Source organism: Anoplopoma fimbria, chromosome 1, assembly GCF_027596085.1.
Source record: "Anoplopoma fimbria isolate UVic2021 breed Golden Eagle Sablefish chromosome 1, Afim_UVic_2022, whole genome shotgun sequence".
In the NCBI taxonomy this organism is placed as follows: domain Eukaryota; kingdom Metazoa; phylum Chordata; class Actinopteri; order Perciformes; family Anoplopomatidae; genus Anoplopoma; species Anoplopoma fimbria.
Window position 1 is genome coordinate 8,085,840 of NC_072449.1, and position 24,542 is coordinate 8,110,381.

A 24,542-nucleotide genomic window follows, 5' to 3' on the forward strand; every position below is an offset into this window, starting at 1 on the left:
GGGTATTTACGAGTTGCCCGTGAACGCACCGTGGGACCGCAGCCTACTTCGACGCTGGCGGGTTGGGCTCAGACTCAGTGACTTCACACGGACCGACCGACCGACAGAGGCCGCGCAGAAAAGTCAGACACACGGGTTTAAACCTCCACAAACCAGTGCAAAGTGTGAAAAACAGAAGTGCAGATTTTTTTTCTTCTCTGTGTGCAGACTTCTTCTTCTCCTCCACTTCTCCAGCTCCAGCAAAACCAATGTGGGATAGTGATTGGAGTTGACAAGCCCGCTCCACTACTGTATCTACTCCCCTTCCTCCTCCTCCTCCTCCTCCTCCCTCCTCCTCCTCCTCCTCTCCCGCTCCACACAACCAGGAAATCGTCGAGGTGTGCTTTCTTTTTTTTGCTGCTGGTTGCTACCCCGTTTTGCGGGTGTAGATGCGTCTTTTTCTCGCCGATTTTTTATTTTATTTCTTCCACTAGTTTGACTTTTAACGCCGGGCTCCAGCTCGGAAGTCAAGCCCAGAAAACTTGCCCCTGCGAGGAGAGGATCTCCACTCTGGCCGAACAATGAGGTGGGTAAAGCGGCTCAGATCCCTTCATCTTCATTGTGTTTGCAGGCTACAATTTGCGTTTCGGCCACTGGTTTCACAAAGGCGACCGTATAACCTCCTAATGGTGTTTTATTCCCCCACATTTGTGAAATAACTCAAGTTTCTTTGCTGGTTTAAACTACATTATTTATTTTTTGTGTGTGTGTGTGTGTGTGTGTGTGTGTGTGTGTGTGTGTGTGTGTGTGTGTGTGTGTGTGTGTGTGTGTGTGTGTGTGTGTGTGTGTGTGTGTGTGTGTGTGTGTGCGTGTGTGAGAGCTTTACTAGTAAATAACTTTAATGTTTTGTGTATGAGAAAGTATTCTAATTGCATGGTTGTACTGAAACTGATCCCTACCTGTGCAAAGTGTGGATACCTTTTAGGGAAATATTCCCTAAATTGGGGGTCAGATGACACAAACATTTAGTATTTGTTTCAAACACTCTTTTTTTATTGACTTTTTTTTAGTTTCTCATTAGTATTGTGAACGTGGCTGAAACCAACCACTATAGTGCAACAAAAAGATGATCTAAACCTCACAAATGACCAACAGTGTATTCTTAACTAAGGTCAGAGGTCAGGGTGATTTATAGAGCATGTGAAATGTATTCAGTGTCTTGCTCAAAGGCACTCCAGAATGGTGAATTATCCTCTATACATGGGGGGGCTCCTCCTTTTTTTTTTTAAAGGCACAATGACCACTCAGACACCCTGCTGCCCATAATGCACTTGGCTGTTTATATCATGGCCTGCATTGCACAGTCACACACTAAACCTTAACCCCCTCTTCTTCTATATTTCCCTCTCTGGGAATACAGAGGTTCACACCGGGAACCATATTTCTCACTGGGAAAAAGCTCATGTCCACAAATTCCACATCCTGTCACAGCCTGTGCAGTTGGCAATTACATGCTTTTGAAGCCACCACTACTGTATTTTTTTTTTTCCTCACTCATTTTGCATTTCGAAACACAGTGGCACTCCACTTATGTCGAGGAACGACTTTTGTCATTCGAAAAGCTTGACGGATGTGGGTTGAATTCGTTGCAGTTGAGAGCCAGTGCATGGCCGATAACCTGTGTGACTAGTTCTTTATCTCAAACCTATTGCGCCGCCTCTCTCTCTCTGAAACAATGTGTGTCAGCCTGGCACATGGAGTTGGTCCAGGTTTTGTATTTGTTTTGCACATATTTCTGCGTAGCGACTTTGATTACAGCAGGAACAGGAGGCACTTGAGCCGCCTGAAATCCTGCCACAATCACAGTAATGCATTAAAAAGTGCCCTGCTGGTGAGGCCATTAATTAAGTTAATGCAAGGATCAGCAAAGATTACTGTGTTAACATACTTTACAGTATACACAGGTTTGTATGAGTTTTAGCTAGCAAAGAAAAATAAATAATAGACTTAGTAGAATCTATTTTTATTTAGGGATATGCCTGCAGTAGTTATTTTTGGACACAAATGCGTAAACATCACCATGGCAACACATTGGCCACTATGATTAAATAAGAAAACCTTTACACCACTATGGGACGTATTGAAATAATTACACATTATATTCAATAATCAGGGCTCAACAATAAGGCTTGCCTTATGTGGTTAAAAAATAATTAAATAGACACTCCCGAGAAAATTGGTATCAGTTAAAGACAAAGTTTATGAGCTAAAGTGAAAGTAAGCATTTCAATTTTTCTGATAACATCAGTGTACCTGCGTGACGTTAGGATGTAGGCCAAACTCCAACCATGTGTTGCGCAGTTTGCTGCAAGTTTAGTAACAAGATGAATGAATTTGATAATTTACTTAAATATGTGGTTATTTGATAAAACTATTTGTATAGTGGCCAGTTTAAAAAATGACTTTGGGCAAGTAGATTAGGCAAGTGGGCCAGAAATCATTAACGTTCATTAACAGTGAACCCTGAAGATAAGCCGAACTGCTTTATTGTTGTATTGCTCAGCTGCACTCAAACTACTTCCCCAATCACAAAACCTCTGCAGCAACTAGACTGCACCCAACCGACTATGTAAATATTTAAGTCTAGAACATTCTCGTCTGTATTCAGGTTTCGTTGTGCACTTCAAAGTGTTCCACTCTCTCTCTGTTGATTGGCGAAGTCCATCTTGATACTTGTAGTTTTAACTTTATCTGGATACTGTTCCTGCTTACTCTTCACTGTAGCTTGAACAGTTGATGTCACCATGTATAATAGTTAACGACTGGAATGCAGCTCCACTCATGGCCATTGTCATTTATCCCTGTGGTATGTGAACGTCAAAAGTTCAACAGTTTGACACAGTTGAGAAAAAAGCAACATCTCCTCTGACCTTCTTCATGTAGCAGACGCTCGTCCCAAATGGAAAAAAAATAGATGCTCAGAACACCGTATCAGCGTTTCAGGCTATCTTATCCTTTTGTTAGGCGGCACAGGAAGTGCACCCATCTGCATAATGATTCACTGTTATTGTCAGAGGTGACTCCCACCTGCCTCTCACCATGACTCACCCACTGGGTCCCTGTGACTAAAACACCCGTCCTATACGGCCGCCTCGGGCTCAAGCAGTAACCCCGTGTGACGTGAGCAGACGGGTGAAATGCATCTGCTTACATCGCCGTTTGCAATCTAACGAGTTCCCCTCGCTCAGTTTAGAAAGCCTGACATGTCTGGAAGCGATGCCAAACGGACCTCCTCCACTCTTCTCCTTGCACTCTTGCATGAGCTTTTTTTATTGATCAGCGTTAAAAGCTGGGAAATGGCCTCCCCCCCCTATGTCTCCTTTGTGTCTTGGCTCCAGCTCTTTTATTTTTTTTTTCTGCCTTGGCAGTAAACGGAAAGGAATGCAGCTCTCACAGCGATCTTTGCAGTTTTGCTGTCATGTCCTCTTCCTCTGTCAAAATGTTCAACTTCTTGATCTCATGTCCCAACAGGCCAGTAGCTGTTATTTAAGGCATTTTGCAATATTATTGTGTTTATGTCCATGTAAGGATAACCAGATGAAAGTCATCGGTGTTGCGATAGGAGTGCATTCATGCGACGGTGTTGTGTAATGTTCACAACAGTGGTGTGTTGAGAGGCTAATTCCTCATGTCTGTACTTGTTTTCCTAATTCCTTTGCACAGTCAGGTTTTCTTTGTTTTCTTTTGAAGTCAGATATCTGTACAGAGTGTAAACAGACTTTCAGCCTGCGTGCTATGAATATTACTTCCTCAAATAAATTCTGAAATTCAAAATATTAGGCAAAGAAATACATTTGTACCTTTTTTAAAATCCTTAAATGTCTTGCTAGAGCTACATAAAACCGCATTGTTCTTATCAGAAAGACACATTTCTGTTTCACTTCAATGTCTTTTGAATACTTCACCTGAAAACATTGGAGACATTCTGCCTTGCACTTTCAGTGTGAAAATAAACAGCCTTTTTCAAATTTGTTTCTCAACCAAGGAGCTCCTAATATCCACATTTAACCCTGCGCACCAGAAGCAATAACAATTTGAAGGAAATTGGGGTGTGCTTGCAGGAATTCTTATCTATAATGGATTAAGAATAATGGCTTTATTTCACGCATCATTAAGAGTCGCATATTGATATGCACTTGGACATCTGTGTACAGCTGGTGTGACAGTGTGTCTAAATGATTACAAAGCCCGTATGCTGCATCACTAAACACACTCCGTTATTGAAATGGTCTAGCCTTGTGAGTTTTGGCTCCCATCAACAACACCCCCTCCCCAGAACCAATTTACCCCTCGGGGTCCTCCCACCTCTCATACTCATAAATAGGCCATTATGCCGGACTGCCCCGCGGATTAGACGCTTTGCTACAGGAGTTGCTTAACATACAAAACATACCATTGTCTACTTGGCGACAAATCCAGTTTCCTAAGTGGTATCAGCGTGTTTTTTCTTGTTTAATTCTGCTACTCTAGTTTTTGTATTCTCTCTATGTATGGTATTGTTTTTTTCTGTGGTCACTTATTTTAAACTTGACCTTTACCCTAACTAGCTGCTCGGTCCTGTCTCACCCATACTTAGTAGCTGTTCACTGAGCTTGGTGTTTTGAAACTGATTTTGATCTCCTTTCTCAGGAAATTAAGTCAATTGGTGTGAACATTTTGTAAATGGCTTGCAGTGCGTATTATGGACACTTTGAAACCCCCTTACAACGATTTTGATAATTTATAAATTATTTGTCGGACAAATAATGTTTTATATCTTTGTATATATCAGATCTGTCAGTTCTGGATTGTTGGTCGGACAAACGAGCAATTGGAAGACCTCGTTACATTTTCCAGAAATTTGCATCAGACACTTTTCGTTGATAAAATATCCAGATTGGAATGAATCTGGTTAAGGCCAATGCAATAAATGAAATACCTGACAAATCATGGTTCTTCATCAAGTTTATTTGAATTTTCTGAAAATCCAATATGGCTATAAAGCAGGCCTCATTGACTGGTTTAATACGTCCAGAGATATTAAAATGATACCTACCTTGTTCTAAATGGTATGGCAAAATCTCTCTTAGCACATCGTCTCGGTAATATATTGTAAATTATTTCAACCCTAATAAGTAATTCAGGTCTGGATGCTAAGGTTTTTGCAGTAAAAGGTGATAAAGTTTCCTGTTAACATAACTTAAAGTTGCAAGAAGGATATATTGGCCTTGAAGTGATTCTCCAGTGATTCTCGAGTTTTTGTTTATGTTTGTCGATTTCTTGTGTGTGAGGGAGAACATTTTGCTTCGTTTGGTCACCCGAGGTCAGCTGCTGTCACAAAGGAAGCATTGGGAGCAGTTACTAGAAGCAGTTATCTAGGAAATCTAGTTGATTTAAGAGTTTTATTTTCTGTTAGTTGACATACAACAATCTGTCTGGCCTTGATCTCAGCCCCACGCTTGTAGCCTTTTTTCTGATACAGTTTTTTTTTCATGAACGCAGCAAATTCTTTTGCCAAAAATGAAGCGAGATGACGTCACCTTTCTCGTCACCAGTGTGGAATTCGAGCAGAAACTCACAGCTCTAACGTGTCCGAATGAAGTTAAAGAGACACCTGCAGACCCATTGTTCTTTTTGCATTAGCCAGACTGAGTGACATCATCCCAGCTGATGGAGAGACGTAGTGAAACCAAAGATTGTTGCGGGCAGAAATGCTGTAGTGATATATTGGATGGTCAGCAGCGCTGCTAATGGGCACACGGATACATCGGGTTCAACAGAGGTCCGATGCTTAATGGAGCTTAATGGATGCCAGTTAGTATAAAAACTGCCTTATGCTGTCAGACATCTTAAACATTACTATCTTTCAGGTCGCCAGATCTTAACTTCACTTATCTTGGATGATGGTGATCGCTGATGCACAAAGGCTGCATCAGATAAAACAGTATAAGAGGAAATCCGGGAGATGATTTGCTGAGCAGCAGTTTTCTAACATTATCGTTGGGCACCACTTCCACTCTGGTTTGTTGTTTATAACCAAACAGAACAGGACAAGCTATAAAGGAGAACCTGTTTGAGCTCTTCAGTTAAAGACGGAACACTTTTCCACGTGGGTGACACTTTTTTCGTGCAGGATTAGTGATGTTGTTTATAGAAACAGTTTTTGCTTTCCTGGATTCTGCGTGAAGCTCCAACTTTGCTTCTCTTTTATCCTGTGGCAGTCTGGACTGTTGGAATGGTACAAGTTTCATTTAGGGACTTGACATTGAGGTCAATAGAGTGGTCGAAAGAGGACTATGCTTTTGTTAGAAAGTTAATGCTCAACACATTGGATGTTATATTATGGGTTTTTTTGTACATAGTTTCAGTCAGTAAAACAGGTGTGAATCTTCACTTGCCCTTGAGATTCTAATCAATTATGATTCACCGTTCAACTATGCATCTCAAGAATCGCATCCTGCATTTTTTTCAAGAAGTAACACAGTCACCTATTTTTATTTTTTATTTTTAGAAAGTGCTTTCATAAATATGACTACAACAGTCTGTATTATAACAAGCTTCAACTTTTCAATACTAGTATCTGTGTGAGCCACATTAGAACATTCACAACACAAAAAACTAAACATAAATCCTTTTGCAGTGTGCTAAATTCTACAAAAATATGGTTTTCACATTGCAAGAAAGGGCACTGAAGGCCTAAGCCTTTTACACTGCATGATTTAGCCTAGCAGCTATCAGACTTTAGTTAGTGAGTTACTTTTCCTAACTCGTAGCTCTTCTACTCTAATGCGGTTTTAAGTCACTGCATCTCACGATAGGTTTAGCAACACCATGGCTGAATTTCAGCATGCATGCATGTTTTGTTCTTTAAGCCTCACCCTTCATGAAATGTAGATCAGAGAAGAAGCGAGACAAAGGAGAGAAGAGAAACAAGCTTCAAAGACAATAAATGACAGCGAAGCGCGTTAAATGCTCACACTGAGCTGAAGTGAAACCAAGGTTCTGTCATTGTATCAATGCAGAGTCATTCTAGTCTGCAATGCGATGCATCTTTAGAACCGAGACATTTCCACACCTCTAGTCAGTAACAGGATATAGATCAGTATATATATAAAAATATATATATATATAAAAATATATATGTCTGTCTATTTTCATAGCTTTATTGCTTGGTTAGTGAAAAAAGGATCAGCTGAGGTTTGTTGAGATATAAAGTAAAAGGCTTCATTTGCTGTTGGCGGCAAAGCTTTCACGTGTGACAAAAAAATGTATGGTAAAGGTCTTCAAGAGCTTTGAGCCATAAACCTGGTGCTCTGCTGATGGAATTGGCTACGTCAGTGTAATGCTTTGTGCGACTATTATCTAAGTAGCCTCTATCAGCAAAGTAGACAGATGTACGGTCAAAGTCCACCCAGTCGAGCCACTCAAAGATTTGACTAGAGACATTTTATTCTCTAATGTTAAGGGGAGACTGTACAAGTCAGGACAGCGGAGAAAAGAGAGTTTTTCCTCCGTGGGTTTTTCTTCTCCAGAAAAAGTAGGCTTGCCTCCTTCTTGGCTCGAGTTGAGGAGGATGTGCTCCAACCTGTAAAAGGAATTGAGCTCAGAGAGGAGGACAGAGGTGAGATGGTTCCAAATATGGGCATTGAGTGTACCAGTAGTGCCCCCCACCACACACACACACGCACACGCACACACACACAGTCCTTCAGAAGCAGGAAGGAATTCATCACCACTCTTGAAGTGGTCACACAACAACAAAATGAGCGTTCCTGGCCCAACGTCTATTCAACTTTTCCACAACGCTGGATAAACGATGCCAGACAAAGGATGAGTCAGCGCTCAAAGAATGCTGAGGGGTTTTCTTGGTAGAGGAGTTTCAGCTGAAGCTGTCGGACTCCATTTAAACAAAGACATTGAGAAGAAGAGCCAAAGAATAGCTGAGATAGTTTCGAAGCCCGTTTTATGTGTTGGCTGACTGGTGGAGGCAGAAAGCAGTAGCCCGCAGCGAATGTATTTCTGTGTGTCTATTTGTGTGTGTGTGTGTGTGTGTGTGTGTGCTTTAGCAGCATGCTAGGACCTGTGTGAAAAGAAACAGGCATGAGGAGAACGAAAAAGAGGAGGGGGGTGAAGTTTGCAGTGGAATAAGTCAAAGCTAGCCCATACCATAGTTTAAAAGCTTTTCATTTTTTTGGCTTGTAATAGGTAGGACGATATAGGAAAACAACTCTCTTAACAAAAGTCTAAAATATATTGAATTAAAACCTCAGTAAGTCCTGTTTGCCCCCTGATTAAGGTCTTTCATTTCCTTGTTATAGGTTATATGTTTTTTGTTGTGTATTTTAAGCTAGATGAAAACCTTTCCATTTCTTTAATACATGACAACATAAGAATTCTCGAAAAAAAAATTACATTTGTGTTAGGATTCCTGGTTGTGTTTTTATATCTGAAGAAAATAAGCTGCATCAAAGGGAAGTTGATTCTTGTGTCTGGGCGTCGGGCTACATATTAACATTTATGGGACAGCTGGACAGGAACTGCACTTTGCGGTTTGAAAGCTTATCTTGTACCTACTTTTACAGTCCATGATAGTCACTCAAAAATGACATGAGATACAAACAAGTTCCATGAGATGTATGTTGTTCACAGTGGTTGATTTCAGAGTCATGTGGGCTGAACATCACTGACAGCCGTTTACGTTGCCCCAGGGTGGTTTTAGGACAGTGTGCTGTCAGATGACTAGGCCGGCGTCAACAGGCTATTGTCTGGTCTTTCCATGTTTCCGAGTCAGCATCAGAGGTCGAGTTCTTTACCACCGTCGTGACCTCGCTACGGTGTGTGCACAATGAGGAAGCAAAACCCTGATTTCAAAGGAAAATTTGATCTCTTGCAATATGGAAATGACTAACAAGCAAATGTTCTGATGCCACACTCGATGAAACGTGCAGCTTGGGTTTCATGATGTTGTATACAGGGGAGGATTCCCATGCTGATGTTATTCTTTCCTGTGTTGCCTCTCTGTAACTAACACTTCCTTTTTTCACTTCTGTCTGCAGTTTGTGTTTCTTTCTCTAACGTGACTTCACCTCGTGTCTAGATGTACTTTGGTGAAAAGGGAAAGTTTCACACTAAACTTGTGAAAAAAACTAAATTTAATATAAATACACGCACACACACACACACTCCACCATTACATATTTCAATCTTTCCAGGTTTCATTTTCTCAAATTCAGAGAAATAATCTTCAGATAAGGACGGCATGAATGTATCTGCTTGTAAATAGTTTTCAGTTTACCATAGGATTTAAAAGGACAGGTGAATTCACTTGTATATTAAAACATTGTTCTACTACACATTATATAGAGGCATTTAAAGCATTGCTTTTTGGACTATCGGCTTCAAAATCTGGTCTACATTTTCAGAGGCTGTGAAGAAGAGGGAGGAAGTGGTTTGGTTAAACACAGACACTATTAAGTGACTTATTGTCTGTCGCTGTCTGGTTTGAATATGACGTTTTAAGAAGAAAAGTATCCAATGAATCGCTGGTTGTTCATCTGAGGTTTACCAATTCAAATAAGACACCTGTGTCTCGTCTTATGTTTCATTTGTGGCCTTGAGTCAGTTATAAAAGCTGTGAGTAAAAAAAACAACAACATATTGATGAGACCAGATATTGATCGATTGCACAAGCATGTCAAATGTTGGGCATGAGTTGCTGCTGCAGGTTTCAGTTATCTGATGTTTTCACCGCAGAGAACGATACTTATTCCTGGAGGCAAGACCTGAACATCATTAAATAATGATAGTCGGCTGTAGTTCCGAGGGCAAAAAAAGGCTTCCAAATAGCGGTATTATGAGCTCCTGGAGGAGAAAGATGTCTGATGAATTAGGAGGGACGGTGAGCCAGGAATGGATGCAGAGACAAAAGATATTACTCTACTCGGTGTCTAGACAAACCTGTGTCACTTCAGTGTGTCCCCAGGGCTGATGACTGTTTACATCATGTGTTCTATTTCGCTCAGCAAAACAGTCTCATGATACATAGGAGGAATGTACTCCTGTCCATTTAACTGTATGTCAGGCCTTCTTATCCCTGCACCAAATATGAAAAAACAAACCGTGTGTATCTGCATGAATGCCACCCGAAGAGACATCATTCAGAGAGAATGGTGAGGGAAGTGGAGAAGAGTAGCAGAGTAGCATGGTGGGAGGGTTAGGTAAATGGAGGAGGAGGAGGAGGAGGAGGAGGAGGGAAGAGTCCGAGCCACTGGGCCTGACTGTACTTGCCAGCACATTTGGGGGAAAAGCTCTGAGAGCAGAGCCTTATACAGACATTTCCAAGAGAACGTGTGCCCCGGCCGTGCACTGCGGTTTCCTGTTAACCCCTTACTGACCGAGAAACCACGGAGGGTCGAGGAACTCACTGTGGCTGTCGTTTTTATGTGTTTTTAAAAAAATAAACATGCAATTTGAATATCATCTAGGTAAATCCTATGCTGTAGTCCTTTTGGTTGCTAAGATCTCTCCCCGAGCATCAGCCAGTGACCTGTTTGTGCTTAATAGAAAACCTCTTAAGTTACCTAAGTGACCAGTTGACTTAGCTCCACAGCCAGCGTCGGTGAGCTGGTGGTCCGGAGTGTCTTCAGCTATAGACGGACAGGAATAGATAGTTTGCGATCGCGCCCTGTCGTGGTTTATTCCAGTGCTAAAACTCAGTCCGGCTGTGAGTCTTCTGCAGCCATGTTATACCCAGTGGACCGGGTCAACACGTGGACACACGTGTTGGCATGTTGACAGGTTCGAGGGTGTGCGCAGTTGCTCGTCTTTACGCGTGTGTGCGCCGCACGCTTTTAGCACCTCGGTGTCCGTAGTTCTATCAATAATGCATCTGCTCACTCTCAGGTCTGGCTTTCTCTGCCATTAAATATGCATCCGTTTCCCAGTCCGAAGTCCCCTCGCAGTTCCCATAAGCCCTCACTGCCCCGCACATCGACAGCAGGCTTGACGCAGATGATTCAGTGAGATCAGAGAACGCTGCAGTATTTAGCCATCCAACCAGAGGAGGCTTTAACGTGCTCGAAGAGATTGATGGCCATTTGTGTTGATTTAAGGCCACTGTTAACGTTCAGCCCATTTACAGAGTGCTTTCTCTCCCTTGCAAAAATCTTACTCGTTATCAAAATGGTCATGTGACTTAGTATCATATGTGTTGCCTTTCATTTAAGTTAATTCAAATATCAAAACGCATATCTAAGTTATGTTAGTAACAACCCACTGGTATGTGACTTTGACAGACTTTCGCAAACTAAGAATTAAAGATCATAATTTCGTAAAAAACCAAAACTAAATTATATCAAAAATGTGTGTTTTTATTATTATAATTTTGGGATTTTAAGGCCAAAACCATTATTGACATTTGAGAGTTACCAACATCCTATAATAATATTTCAGGCATAAACGCATGACATTGACTTAACAAACTTATCAGTGCTATTCGGCAGACGAAGTATGTACGGACACATTTCTCTAAATTATCCCAAACATTTCTTTGTCATTTCTGTAATGCAACTTAAATGCAGATGAAACAGATCTGCTATGGGCTTAAAAAAAAAGACCTCTACTACCACAACCATCCCACATCACACCACTGTCTATATTTACACTTTTTTTACGAGAAGTCATTTCTCACTCAGCGCCTCTGACCTGTCCAAACACTGTCAAAGATTAGGGCATATTACAGACACTCTACTGATAGTACACACAGCTTGACCTTAACGCTCGTCCGTGGCAGGTAAACTCTGTGTTTTGGCAATGGAAAGGCCTAGTGCGGTTGTCCAATTGGGCAAGTGAAATGTAAAGGTGATTTGTGTTAGGAAACAGACAATATTCAGTAAAAATATGTGATCGGGAGATCGGCATCAATGCTTTTTAGTTGCAGATAATGCTACATTGTGTTTCAATCAGCAGAATGAGAGTTGGTTAACGTTAGCTGTTTGCGGCCAATGGGGAACACAGTTCTACTTGGCTAAATAACGGCGCTAACGACTAACATAAACAAGTGTTGCATTGAGTTACATTATGACGCATTCAAGCTCTGTTCAATACAAATGAGACACAAGCGAAGGTAAATCCTTTGTAATCTCTTAAAATGTAGTTTGACAAGAAACTTCAATTCATAAAGTTGTTTAAAGGAGAGCAAAATAAAATCGCTAACATTAGTAAGACCTGTTTAACTACCTAACACTACCTCTAAGCAACTTATGCATCTTAATAGTATGTTTTGTGCATTAATAAATTATAATAAATGTCCAAATCCATTTGAAAAGCTTACACATCTCATTTCAGACAAATTAGTTTGACACGTAAAACATCTCAGCCATGTACGTGTTTGACCATTATAAATGTAGACATGCAAAAGAAATCTAGAAGTTAAAAAACTTAGAGAGATGGCAGATTTCTTTGCCAAAATTAAGGAAATATAAGTAATATAAGTAAAGTGCAGAACAAAAATCTCCCTAGCTGCAGGTTGCTAAAAAAAGCATAGAGGAGAGGAAGTTACTATGAAACATTCACTGTGGCACAATTATTATAAGACGTGTGCCAAATAACACAACTGCAGGAAACCGTTTTAAAGATATATGACCCCATAGCTATCTGACGTGTTGTAAAAATGTTTACCACTTGTAGGAAAATAAAGGACCTATATATGTGTGTGTGTGTGTGTGTGATATTGATTGTTCAGGCTGGACCAATCCTTATTTGGCAGTGCTGGCAGCAGGAAGTGGGTGGTGGCTTTATTGCCATGTCACAGGAAGTAGCAGATTGTATCACGGGTGGGACAGATGGAGGGAGAGGGGGAAGACATGGATTAGGGGACTATGGTTGGAGCACAGGGGGGGGGGGGGGGGCAAATAAGGAGAGGAGGGGGAGGATTGGTTAAAAAAAATAAAATTAGAATTGACAGTCAGCCACATTTGTTACTGTGTCTGTTGTTCCCTCTGCATTCTGTACTTGTTCCAATTTGTTTATAACTCATACTTGTATGACATATTTGTTTAGGCCATGTTTATGGTATATAATTTATTGTGCTATTCTCTTCTACAATGAACGATTTGGTTATCTTTATATCTCGGTCGCTGAAATGCAAATATGTGTATGCACTCACTCTGCAGCCTCTGCTACCTAATTTTACACATGCGCGGTTACTCTTTAAAGTGTTATAACTAGTGTGTATTCTTCCTGTATGGAACTATAAATACGTGTTTGGTCACTGATCTCACAGCACATGTTTTCTTTTGCGAAGTGTGTTGAGGTGGAGGTTGATGCAAAGCAGGTGGCAGATTCCATCGCCTGGTCTCAGTGGCGGAGCTCCGCACAACTTCCCTTCTTTGTCGGCCTCCATTGTTGTCTCGCCTTCCATCTTGTTTGGCATCAAACTACTTATTTTTTTCTTCTCAAATCAGCATTTCTCTGCGCTCCCTCTCTCAGTCTTTCTCTTTGTTTTGACGTATAGGTAGGATAAGGGTAGAGGAGGTTAAGCTCTCTATGGCAGATGACCTGCCAGACAGACACTTTATGACTTTCAGGAATTTGCCCATCAGCAACACTCAACATGTTAACATACTATACTCTATGATACGTTGGTGTATGTTTTGTATCCTTGCACACTTGCTGAATCACTGTATTGTGACAGTGTGAGACCTCAAGAGGAAGAACTGATTCTCTTAAATTGTGTTTTTGGAGTGTTTGTCCATCCGAGGTCTTCAGTTGCTTTCCTCTTTCCAGCTGCAGTCCACACTACATACCATAATTGACTGCCATTTCAAAGTGGTAAAATAATGTATGGTCTTTTGTCCAAATTAAAGATAAAAAAAGTTTTACATTGTATTGATTAGCCTGTAATCTGCTCTAACATTTTACATTTGATATCACAATAGCACAGTGGTTTAAGCTCATTTACACTCAAGTTTGAGATGTGTACTGACAAATACATAACTTGTCCCTTTCTCGGGGCAAAAGTAGAAAATACATATGAAGACCTTTTAATCTCTATTGATCTTGAGGCATTTTACCAGGGGAAAAAAGGAAAAACCACATGTTTGGCGGCGACATTTATTTGCAGTTGCCAGTACTTTCTGCTCTGATGTACAGTTTTTGTGCAAAAACACATTTCACTTTCTCCTCTTTTTGGCAAACTATAGGGGATGTTTTGTGTTGTGTAGACAAGCAAACAAAATGATGCACCTCTCAGAGCCTTTATACACAAAATGAGATTTGTCTTTTAAGGTTTTTGACTTACACGTTACACTTGGTTGCCAGTACCTTTTTGAAAGAGTAACAAATCAGATCTCCAATTTACTATTTTTTTTCTTTTTTTTTTTTTTAAATAAATGTGACCTTCGTACTCCTGAAAGTCATATCAAATGTTTTTTCTTAATTAACGTTCTCTTTCTGTCTTTCAGCGAGTCGAGTATTTGCCAGGCTCGGGCCACTGTGATGATCTATGACGATGGCAATAAGAAGTGGCTGCCGGCGGGCGTTGGACCGCAGGCCTTCAGCAGAGTCCAGATCTATCACAACCCTTCCACCAATGCCTTCAGGATAGTGGGACGCAAGATGCAGACGGATCAGCAGGTACATCTGCTAGCTTACGAACACGCTGTGCGTCTCTTGAAGTATGAGTGAATGTGTAGTTTTGTTTTGTGTGTGTGTGAAGCTCATCCATCTGTGTCTTGTCATGTGGCTCGTGGGTGTCTGTCGTCCTCTGTAAGGGCCTCAGGGTGTATGAGTAAGCAAGTGTGAGACAGTCTTTGTTTGTGCCCATTCATTCACATTATCACCGTCTATCTGATGCCACACACTAGAGCCTGGTAACCATGTAGAGAACATTTACTTTACATGACTTTATCAGCAGTTCCTGAGAAGGCATCATTGTCAATCGCTCCATGATTGTATTGCTTATTTTAATTTAGTCAATTATTGACTTTGCATATATGACGCACTGGATCGTGTCCCAGCAAAACACTTAGAGCAACTAAGTCCAGCTCCGATATATTACAAATATCTGCTGAACTACTAAACTATCACACCAGAGAGAGGCTAAGGTGTGCTGGAGTTATTGCTAAAAATATCTTGTTCACTTTGTTTATCTTGTCAGTAGCAGTAGATACTCTCTTATGTTTTTGTGCCTTTTGGAATGAGACAGCAATTATGCAGATGATTGAGAGGAAGCTGGAAAATGTTACAAAACTGGCTAATGAGCTTCATGTTTTAAATGTGTACAACCTGCTGTGATGATTTCCAGTGTTGGACATTTGTAACTATGCAGTACTCTGAGCCATTTAACCAAAAACCTGGTTTCATACAACTGCATCCAGTTTACTAAGCTCATTTTAATTATATTATGGTATTTGTCTGTGTAAAAAAAACCCAAATGGCATTAATTAGGGATGGTTAAGCTGTTATGAATAATATATCAAGACGTATAGTATGTAGAAATATCAACATAATAAAGGTTAAACTGCTCAGCCACACAACACAGAATTTGTTTTATAGTATTCCTTGAATTAGCCTCTTAAGCGAGCTCGAGTCATCTGTTGAGTTTTGTCCTTATTTTTATGATTATTGCTTAGTTTGGAAGGTAATACACATTGATGACTTAAAGCTGAATGTGTTGTGTTCGTTTTGGGCTTGATGTTGGCTTCGTGAGAAAGAGAGTCTGTTCTTTGGACTTGACAAGCTAAAGGCATGTTGAAAAAGGAGAACAAAGAGGGCTTCCTTGTCGTTATCACCAGATTATGACTCGCCAGATAAAGGTGGGCAGATTCCAAGATGGAAAGCTGGGTAAACTGAGTTTGGGTGTGACTATTCTTGTATACACCCCTGCTCTCCCGGCTGCCTCAGTGTGTCTCTCTCTCCTTCTTTAAACATTCAGGACTCCAAAGTGTTCCCCAGAGACGGGTCTTAAAGTGGATGATGTTTCCTGAGATGGTTAGCCCGTTCGACCATTTCCTGTGACAATTTAGGGAGAAGTCTGATACCCAATGAGGACTCTATATTTGTGTCTAATGCAGACATGCAGTGTAGTTTAAGATGGTGCTGGATGAGATCACAGAGAAGCTTAAGAGAGAGAATAACGGGGGAGGGGGTGGGTCATTTTCTCTCTCTCTCCTCCCATGTTTTACTACTGTTCTCTCTCGGTCTGCCTGCACGTAGAGTAACTTTTAGTTGTTTTTACGGTTGTCTTTTTAATTTGTTTTATGCATCCCAGCCTAGTATGATTACACTTTATTGAAAGTGGAATCCTGCTATTACGGTTTTCCTTTTAGGCTTTTTAAACATTCTGCTTTCTGTCACTTAAAAAAAAGAAATAAAATCCCCTCTTTTTATCCTATTTTAGTTTTTTGGTCATCCCCAGTCTGGCTTTTCTTGCCTTTTGACAGGATCGTGGAGTGTTTAGGAATGCCACACTGTCTGCAGTGGCAGCTGAACTCGCTAGCCTCTTTTCAGCGCATGGTGCTCGCTATGATATTTACCCTGACAGGGTCTCCTCTCCTCCTCTCTGCTCTGTGGAATCCAGAGGCTGTTAAACAAATAGAGAAATGGCGCGTCAGCACATTCAGGCCACGCTCAAACCCAGAACATTTTTTTCCCTAGTGGTTCATAGGCTTTACGCCACCTGCTGGGCGGACTATAAACCAGGATTATCCCACAAAAATACAGCAGACTCTATAATTGTTATGCATAAGACGGGGATGTGGATTTGTTTTGTGATTTAACAGTTTAAAGAAACTATCCTTTTGTTTCTTGACGCTATTTTCTTTGAATGTGGACAAAAAAGGCACAAAAGCACTGATTCCACCATTGCTACCAAAAGAACCCTTGTATCGATCATCTCTCCTCTTCCCTCCCCAGGTGGTTATAAACTGTCCAATCGTGAAAGGTCTCAAGTATAACCAGGCCACACCCAATTTCCACCAGTGGCGGGATGCCCGGCAGGTGTGGGGGCTCAACTTTGGCAGCAAAGAGGATGCCACTCTGTTTGCTAATGGCATGGCTCACGCTACGGAGGTGCTCAGCTCCTTGGCAGACGCAGGTAAATGAGTTCGCACTAGATTCACAGTTCCATCAGAATCCGTCGCTACTTAATATTCAACTTAAAGTCCATGAAAAGGCAAATAAAACCGTACCAGGATTAGAAAAGTTTATTTTTTTATTATGTTGTCAAACAGATTGTTCTGGATTAATGGAGACTAAACCTCGACCATAATTATTCCGACATAATCCATGTCTCAGCTATTGAATCCTTATTTGAAGTTTTTTGGGTTTTTTTCAGAAATGTACGCTCTTTTAATTTGTGCAATAATGTAATTAGAACATATGGGTTTTTTTTAGTCTGAGTCTTACTGTTTGTTTATACCAACTGGCTATTAAGATCAAATCTGATAATTTGCTTATCTTATTTTGTTGGAGCATGATCAAAATAGAAGAAATGCTGCATTGTAAAAGCTCGGCTATAGTGTGGCAATCCTTGTGCAATTAAATACCATAAAATATATTAAAGGTACACAACCCTTTTTGGTCCCTCTGTCACACCACGTCAGTCCACACCAGACTCAGACTTTGCACACTCAACTACATGGTTAGAAAAGATGTGTAGAACAATAAAAGCACATAAATGGTTGGATGCAATTCAAAGAGTGTCATGAAATACAAATCAGAAATTGCTCAAGAGTGTTTCAAATTCACAGCAATCCTGTGTTCATTGATCTGCTTCATTCACATCAGGAATGTTTTCTATGTTGTGTCTTGGCAGGCTATGCAACCCTTCCCCGCCCAGTGTCAAATGGACCTACTCCAGAAGAGCTTGAACAGCAGAGAAGGTACCTTCAGGCTTCCTCTGAATGGAACCTTCCTTCATTATAAAGTGCTTATTTTATGACACCACTGGCCACATTTTATACAGAACCCACTTGGATGTCTTCTGGGCCTGATTCAGCAACAAAAAAGTAATGTATCCAGCTGTTAGCCCTGACAACATGGCCAAGTTTCTTGTGGGTTTGCAGGCTGGATACAGCACAAGAGATGAGAATGGCCAACATTTGTTTAAAAAGTAGATTTTCTTTTGAAGCAAGTTGTTTTTCCCCATGTAGACAAGTTGGCTGTTCTGCAAGGCTCTTTGAAGTTTATGTTTCTAACAGAAGCAAACTATCCTCTGGGTTTAGTTGCATAACATTCAATAGCAAGTCAAGCTGTCTTGGCTTTGCAGTAGTCCCGTTGGCCCGGGATTGCGCACACGCATGTATAGAGGATTTGATGGCATTAGTCTGACGCTGCTAAACCCTCCGTCAGCCCATGAAGGTTAAAGGTTAAAAAGACAGCAAGGCGGACACCTCACGTCCACCTCACGTCCTCTCCGTCCTCTCCGTCCATCTATCTGTCTCCCGCGAGACCCGTCATGGAGTCACCGTGCATGCCTAGGCATTAACCTTTCAATCTCATTTAGACTAAAAGGTAATATGTTGCACAGTAGGGGAGGCTTTGTGATTTGTGACCGTCTGTCAAGTTACAAGCCGTCCCAGTGGCTGATGACATGCTGTTGCTTAGGGACCTTTTTAAACCCTTTGAACCAGCATGAATGCAAGTTGTTGGTGGATATCGTTTGCATTTATGCTTTTAGTTCTGCTGAACATAAATTCACAATTGTATTCACCAGTGCCAAATGGCTGTGGGAAAATCAGGAAAAAAAACATAAGGACGTCATCTCCCTTCCCCCTTTCCCGGACACTCTGCCTAAGTGGATCAGCTGTGCCTTAAATCACAGCGACTCTCACTTTGTGTGCATGCTTGTGTGTGTGGACCTGTGCATATTTGAGTGGGTGCACATTGTATGTGTGCTGCCCTGTAAACAGCTGTTGTGAGTGGCAGATGGGATGAGACAGAGGGGAGGGAGCTGCAGTGAACTGAGGCCGCTTGAATGAGGCCACCGTGTCCAGCTGTGGACTTTTCTGTGGTAGGCTAATCAGAAGCTATAAAAAAACACCTCTCATTCTTTTTACAGACGCCGCTCTATTGAATACAAATCCAGATTATAGCTCTTCGCACCGGTGCCAAAGACTATAATTAGGCCGAGTTGTTTGACCACAACGAATTTAGCATTAATAATCAAATAATTAGCAGGAGGTTTACACATTAATTGGGAATGGCTTAAAGCTGGCACTGCCCGTCTCTTACTATCTGCTCAATCTCATGGTTAGCATGTGTAATCGCAACACCCAAACTAAAAATAGTAACATCCTCCTTTTTTATCTGTCCTGTTCATCTACTGATTTATCTTGTTTACATGTATGTGACGCTGACAGATGTGATTGTTTGTGCCGTAGGTTGGAACAGCAGGAACGGGAGCGTCAGGAGAGAGAAAAACAGGAGCGGGAGCGGCAGGAAAGGGAGAGACTGGAGAGAGAGAGACAAACTGCTGCAGGTCAGGAAGCACCTGGGCTGGTCAACATAACTGTACTTCATTACAATGTAGTTCAGTCTTTGGGTCTTTTTAATGATTAAACACCAATTCTTAAGGCCCCCCACACATTGCATTAACAGTGATGTTACAGACCCCGTGCATACTGTGCGTCAGATGTAATGAAAGCTTTGTGATTCATAATGCTGCAAAGTAAATAAAAAAAGCAAGTTGACATTATCAACCACAAAAAATAAGGTTTTATAGATTTGTACTTTATTCAAAAAGGTTTTGTGGGCCAGTGTATCCTGCATCATTTCCTTACATTGGTGTGTACACACGGGTCCAGAATTAGTCTTTCTCTTTTGAGCAGCAAAACTTTAAATCAGCCACATTTAGGAGAACTGTTGTTGGTTGGAGAGTCGACCATTGCAGACTATTTCATCAGATAGTCAAGATTGTCTCCCGTCTGAGACCTTAACTTACGTGACGGTACGCCTGCATCACGGTATCCTAGACGCATTGTTATCGGCCAAATGTTTGGTGATGCTTACCGATGGTCCCTTTCTGTCTTTTAGTCTCCATTCCTCCACCTCCACCGATGGGCCTTGGAGCTCCCGCTCCTCCACCTGCCCCTCCGCTGCCCCCTGCCCCTCCTCCGTCTGGTGCCATCCCTCCCCCGCCGGGACCACCACCTCCGCCGGCCCCACCCCTGCCCCCCATCGGAGGAGGTGGCTTTGGTGGTGGAAGTGGAGGTGGAGGAGGTGGAGGAGGAGGAGGTGGTGGAGGTGGTGGAGGTGGAGGAGGTGGAGGAGGTGGAGGTGGAGATGGTGAAGGGGATGGTGGGGGACTCGGAGGCTTGGCAGCTGCCATAGCAGGAGCTAAACTCCGCAAAGTATCCAAGGTGAGTAAATGCCTTTTCCAGTCATGTTACTTTGTTACTGCCTTTAAGGCAAGGTAAGCTGGACTATAGTGGAATCCATTATGTGCATCTCCAATAACGCAAATAGAATGCTGCTGCTGCTGTATTGATCTATTCTCAGAGTTGTTCCTGCTTGCATAGCTATGAAACCTGCATCAGTCATCAGTGTGCATTGAGTCATCATGCCCACACAATGTCTTCTGAACTCTTCTGTATCATTTTTGCTCTTTGCTGCCCCCAGCAGGAGGACGGAGCTCCTGCAACTCCAATAGGCAGATCCGACCCAAGCCGCAGCAGCAACTCCTCTATTGGATCAGGTGGAGGAGGTGGAGGAGGTGGAGGGGGTTTGATGGGTGAAATGAGTGCCATCTTGGCACGAAGGTGTGTGACGTCAGAAGTTTGAAGTCCGATAAAATCTAGAATGCCCGCACTCAATTGAACAATCAGGCTTACTTACTACATCTGGATTTATCTAAAGTCAATCTTTTCTTATTGTATAACCTTCCTTCTTTGACTAATAACTATATTTAAAGTGCAGCATATATCTTGTAACTCTTCTAAATCTCCATCTATTGAAATGTAACTTAAAGTGATTCCTCTTTGCATCAGGAGAAAAGCCACAGACACAGGAGAGAAGCCCGCCGTGAAGCCACCAGATAATGTAAGAGTCTGCTTTTTGCCACATACATTTTTTTTAATGCTGCAAAGTATATGAAACGGATGTGTCTTTATATGCGGCCCGGCACTGTTGATGCTGGATAGTTTAAAAAATAGAAGCTGGTTGATGATGACTCGCTCTTACAAGGTCTTGGCCTTTTCTATACAGGAGGATTCAGAGCCTCAAGGTCAAGGCGGTGAGAACTGAACACTTTTATCTCCAGCATGCCTCCTATATTCATTCTGATATTCATTTTACATACTACAAAGTTAATATCAACAACTGATGATTTTATACATTTTCCTTCTTAGACACCCTGAGAAGACCTTGGGAGAAATCAACTATGTCCAGGTAATCCAGGCTCCAGTTATTACCATACTGCCAATACCAATAAATCTGTTGCGTCCCCAGGCGTTGGTGTCTCGTGTTAAAACTCACCCAAAGAGTAGTTCTCCATCAGTGTGAGTGTGGTTGTGTGAACATGTGTGCGTCTTTGTTTGCCTGTGGACAAGAGTGCTGTAGTGTGTGAATGTCTACCATTTCCATATCTAAGACGAGGGTGTGTGTGTGTGTGTGTCTCACTAACAGGAATAACTCCATCCCCAAGAGCATGGACTCCGCCCCCTCATTGTCCCAAGGTTTCAGGTATACATGCTGCCCCGTTCACTCATGACCTTAGCTCCCATTGGTTTTCCGTTTCTCTTCAAGATAGCGCAGATACCTATATACTGGGGTAGCATAGTTTACCGTTGAAAGCAGCACCATCTAATGGATTAGAGAATGGCATGCACCCAAGGGATTTGCAGGTGTCGCAGACGGGTGTGCCTGACGGTGTGGTCAATGCTTATTTTTCAAGTATCACTTCTGTGCGCTGGGGTTGATGCTGTCCTCTTGTGGTGAACTTAATATTGGTGAAATCATTTTCTGAATTATTGGCATCCTCAAGGTTGACATCACTTCAGGAAGGTAATTATCTTAGATAAATTAACCCTCATTGCAATCTTTGGGTGTGTAATAATTGTTTGCAACTTTCTGCTGACTCATCCCTCTGGCACTGTTGCTGGTGATGCATTCGATTGACAGTTGGCTTGTCAATACAGAGCCGTGGACCTTCTTGGCTTTTTTTTTTTGCCCCTAAAAAAAACAAACGTATCAGTTGTCTGTATTTGTCTGCTTCTTGTCTTCTTACAGGCCGAAGCCTGCAGGCAACAACAGTAATGATGCAGGTGGAATGGATGACTCGGATTTAGAGAAAATGAAACAGGTGAATTTCTCATCAGCCCAGCGAACATACATTTTTAATTAAAGGAGAGGAACCTGAATGAATGAGATTACATGCACTTAAATGCGGCTTTCTCCAGTAAGCTGATTTTGTAAACCTCTCAGTGCGCAGTCACTATGCTCCAACACAGACACACACCATTAAAAAAAAAAGTTGGGACCAATGCAGTGTCTTCTATCACAATACAGATACAATAAGAAAGCCAAGTTAAGTTCGGGGGAAGGAAAGAATTCAGATTACAGACCTTCTGCATGTATATATGGATTCGCAGTAACCATGTTATTACAGTAAAACTTTTTTTTTACTAGTAGTAGGAGTGTTAAACTATCATGCCATGTCTGACAATCTTCATGTCAATCAATGTTCTGCAGGAGATACTGGAAGAGGTGCGGAAAGAACTACAAAAAGTCAAGGAGGAAATTATCGGAGGTGAGATTTCATTGTACTCTAATTCTAAACATTTTAATTTAGCTTTTAATACAGTATTGTATGTGATGCTTGTGTTTCCTCTTCCCTTCTACAGCCTTTGTTCAGGAGCTGCAAAAGAGAAGCACATAGTTCTGCTGAGCGTCAGGTGTAACGGAGGGATGTGATAGATGGAGGTGGTTGAGGACTGTTGGGACCTCTCCTCCACTGCGCCCCTCTCACGTAGCCCAGGGATTTTTCTTCTTCCTCCTACACATTTTCTCTTTTCTGTCTCTCTTACACAAACGCATGTGAGCATACTTGCTTATGTGTATCATCATGCATATTCACTTCATGAAATGGTAACCCTCCCCATGCCATCCGGCACTTTCGATGATGGCTCACTAACGTTGCTACGGTGATCCCATCAATCCAATCTCTCCCCTGTTCATTCATCCCGTCCCCTCGTGTCCTCCGTGTTCTGTTCATCCGAACCAATTCAGAGGACATAGCTGCAGCCACAGTTGCTCTTCCAATTCGTCATCATGTACACTCATCATATCCCTCTTTTTCTGCAGAAATCCTGCTACTTGTGTCTTCTCCCTTCTGCTATCGGACGCACCATTTACTGATAGAGCAGTCTTCAGTATTCAGGGACAATGTATTAGTCACATTTTTACTGTAATAGCAAGATGCTGGCATGCTGGGATCCTTTTCTCTCTTTCTCAGTTGGCAAACACTTGTTCAACCTCAAACACTGCCACAGATAGTTGAGTTTAGACATCTGCTAGTAGGTTTTTGTCTCTAATGGTAGTTGGAGGTGGAAAAACAATAATAATCAAGGAGACCCCAACTCCCCGACTACTGCCGTGTCGCTCCGTCAAGTGGACTTTCAGCTCCTGCTCCAATGGCTAAGAACTAAATCAGCACAACACAAGCCTTCACTGCTGCAAGATGGAGACGTTAGAGGAAGAGGAGACAAGCAAAGGGAATCTGATGGACAACCTGTGTGCTGTGAAAGAGGAGTGTGTTGTAGTTTTATGATGTGTGAGAAATGTTTTCTCTTTGCATTGCACTTGTTCCAGAGGAAGTGTGTCTGTGTGCCACACTGCCTTGACAGACTATTCCCTCTCACTCAAAATGAGATATTTGTTGGCCAGTGCAGTGGTCCTACACTGTGCTTCCGCTAGTTATTTTTCTTCCATTCAAGCTATGTTTTCTAACTTTGAAACATGAAAAATGGCCATGATGAGGTCAATTAATTTGGCCATGACCAACTGCCTTGAGAATAAATATATAAATATATATATATATAAGGAAAAATATATATTTGTTTTGAGGGAAAATGTTAGCAAAAATTAAATGGTGTTTCTATTTTAATTGAAATGACTGGTGAATGGGGATTTTGTTTTCCTTTTTTTCAATGATTGTTTTCTTATGAGATGTTATTTTGGGTTTACTGTTTCTTTTTTCTAATAGAGTCTAGGCTTTTTACACTGAAATAATAAGAAAACAGCTTAGAGACACTGGATTAGAAATGCCTTTATAGTCGAATACAGCTGCTTCTTGAAAATGCATTACTTTGTCTCGAGTCATCTTTTTGCATCCTTTTGTAAGATTTCTCTGAATTCAGACTAATGAGATTTTGCACAAACTGGCATTGAAATGTTATGAAATACATTGGATGAACAATTTTCATGACTGAATTTTAGCTTTATTATGACAATAAATATGTGCAAGCTGACTATATCTTTTAATGGCATGGGTTTCACTAACTTCAACCGTTTGCTTGTATGTATTT

General features: G+C 41.5%; 1 protein-coding gene across 1 annotated transcript; it reads left to right on the forward strand.

The window, feature by feature from the left end:
• The first annotated feature begins 48 nt into the window (after positions 1 to 48).
• vaspb (vasodilator stimulated phosphoprotein b) lies at positions 49 to 24,498 on the forward strand. Its single transcript, XM_054604291.1, has 16 exons — positions 49 to 565; positions 14,481 to 14,652; positions 16,933 to 17,113; positions 17,834 to 17,900; positions 19,401 to 19,498; positions 20,053 to 20,205; positions 20,236 to 20,262; positions 20,332 to 20,378; positions 20,638 to 20,777; positions 21,006 to 21,057; positions 21,223 to 21,250; positions 21,366 to 21,405; positions 21,643 to 21,699; positions 22,246 to 22,318; positions 22,708 to 22,765; positions 22,860 to 24,498. The coding sequence occupies exons 1-16, from the start codon at positions 561 to 563 to the stop codon at positions 22,892 to 22,894; spliced, it is 1,233 nt and encodes a 410-aa protein (XP_054460266.1). The 5' UTR covers positions 49 to 560; the 3' UTR covers positions 22,895 to 24,498.
• The last annotated feature ends 44 nt before the right edge of the window (positions 24,499 to 24,542 follow it).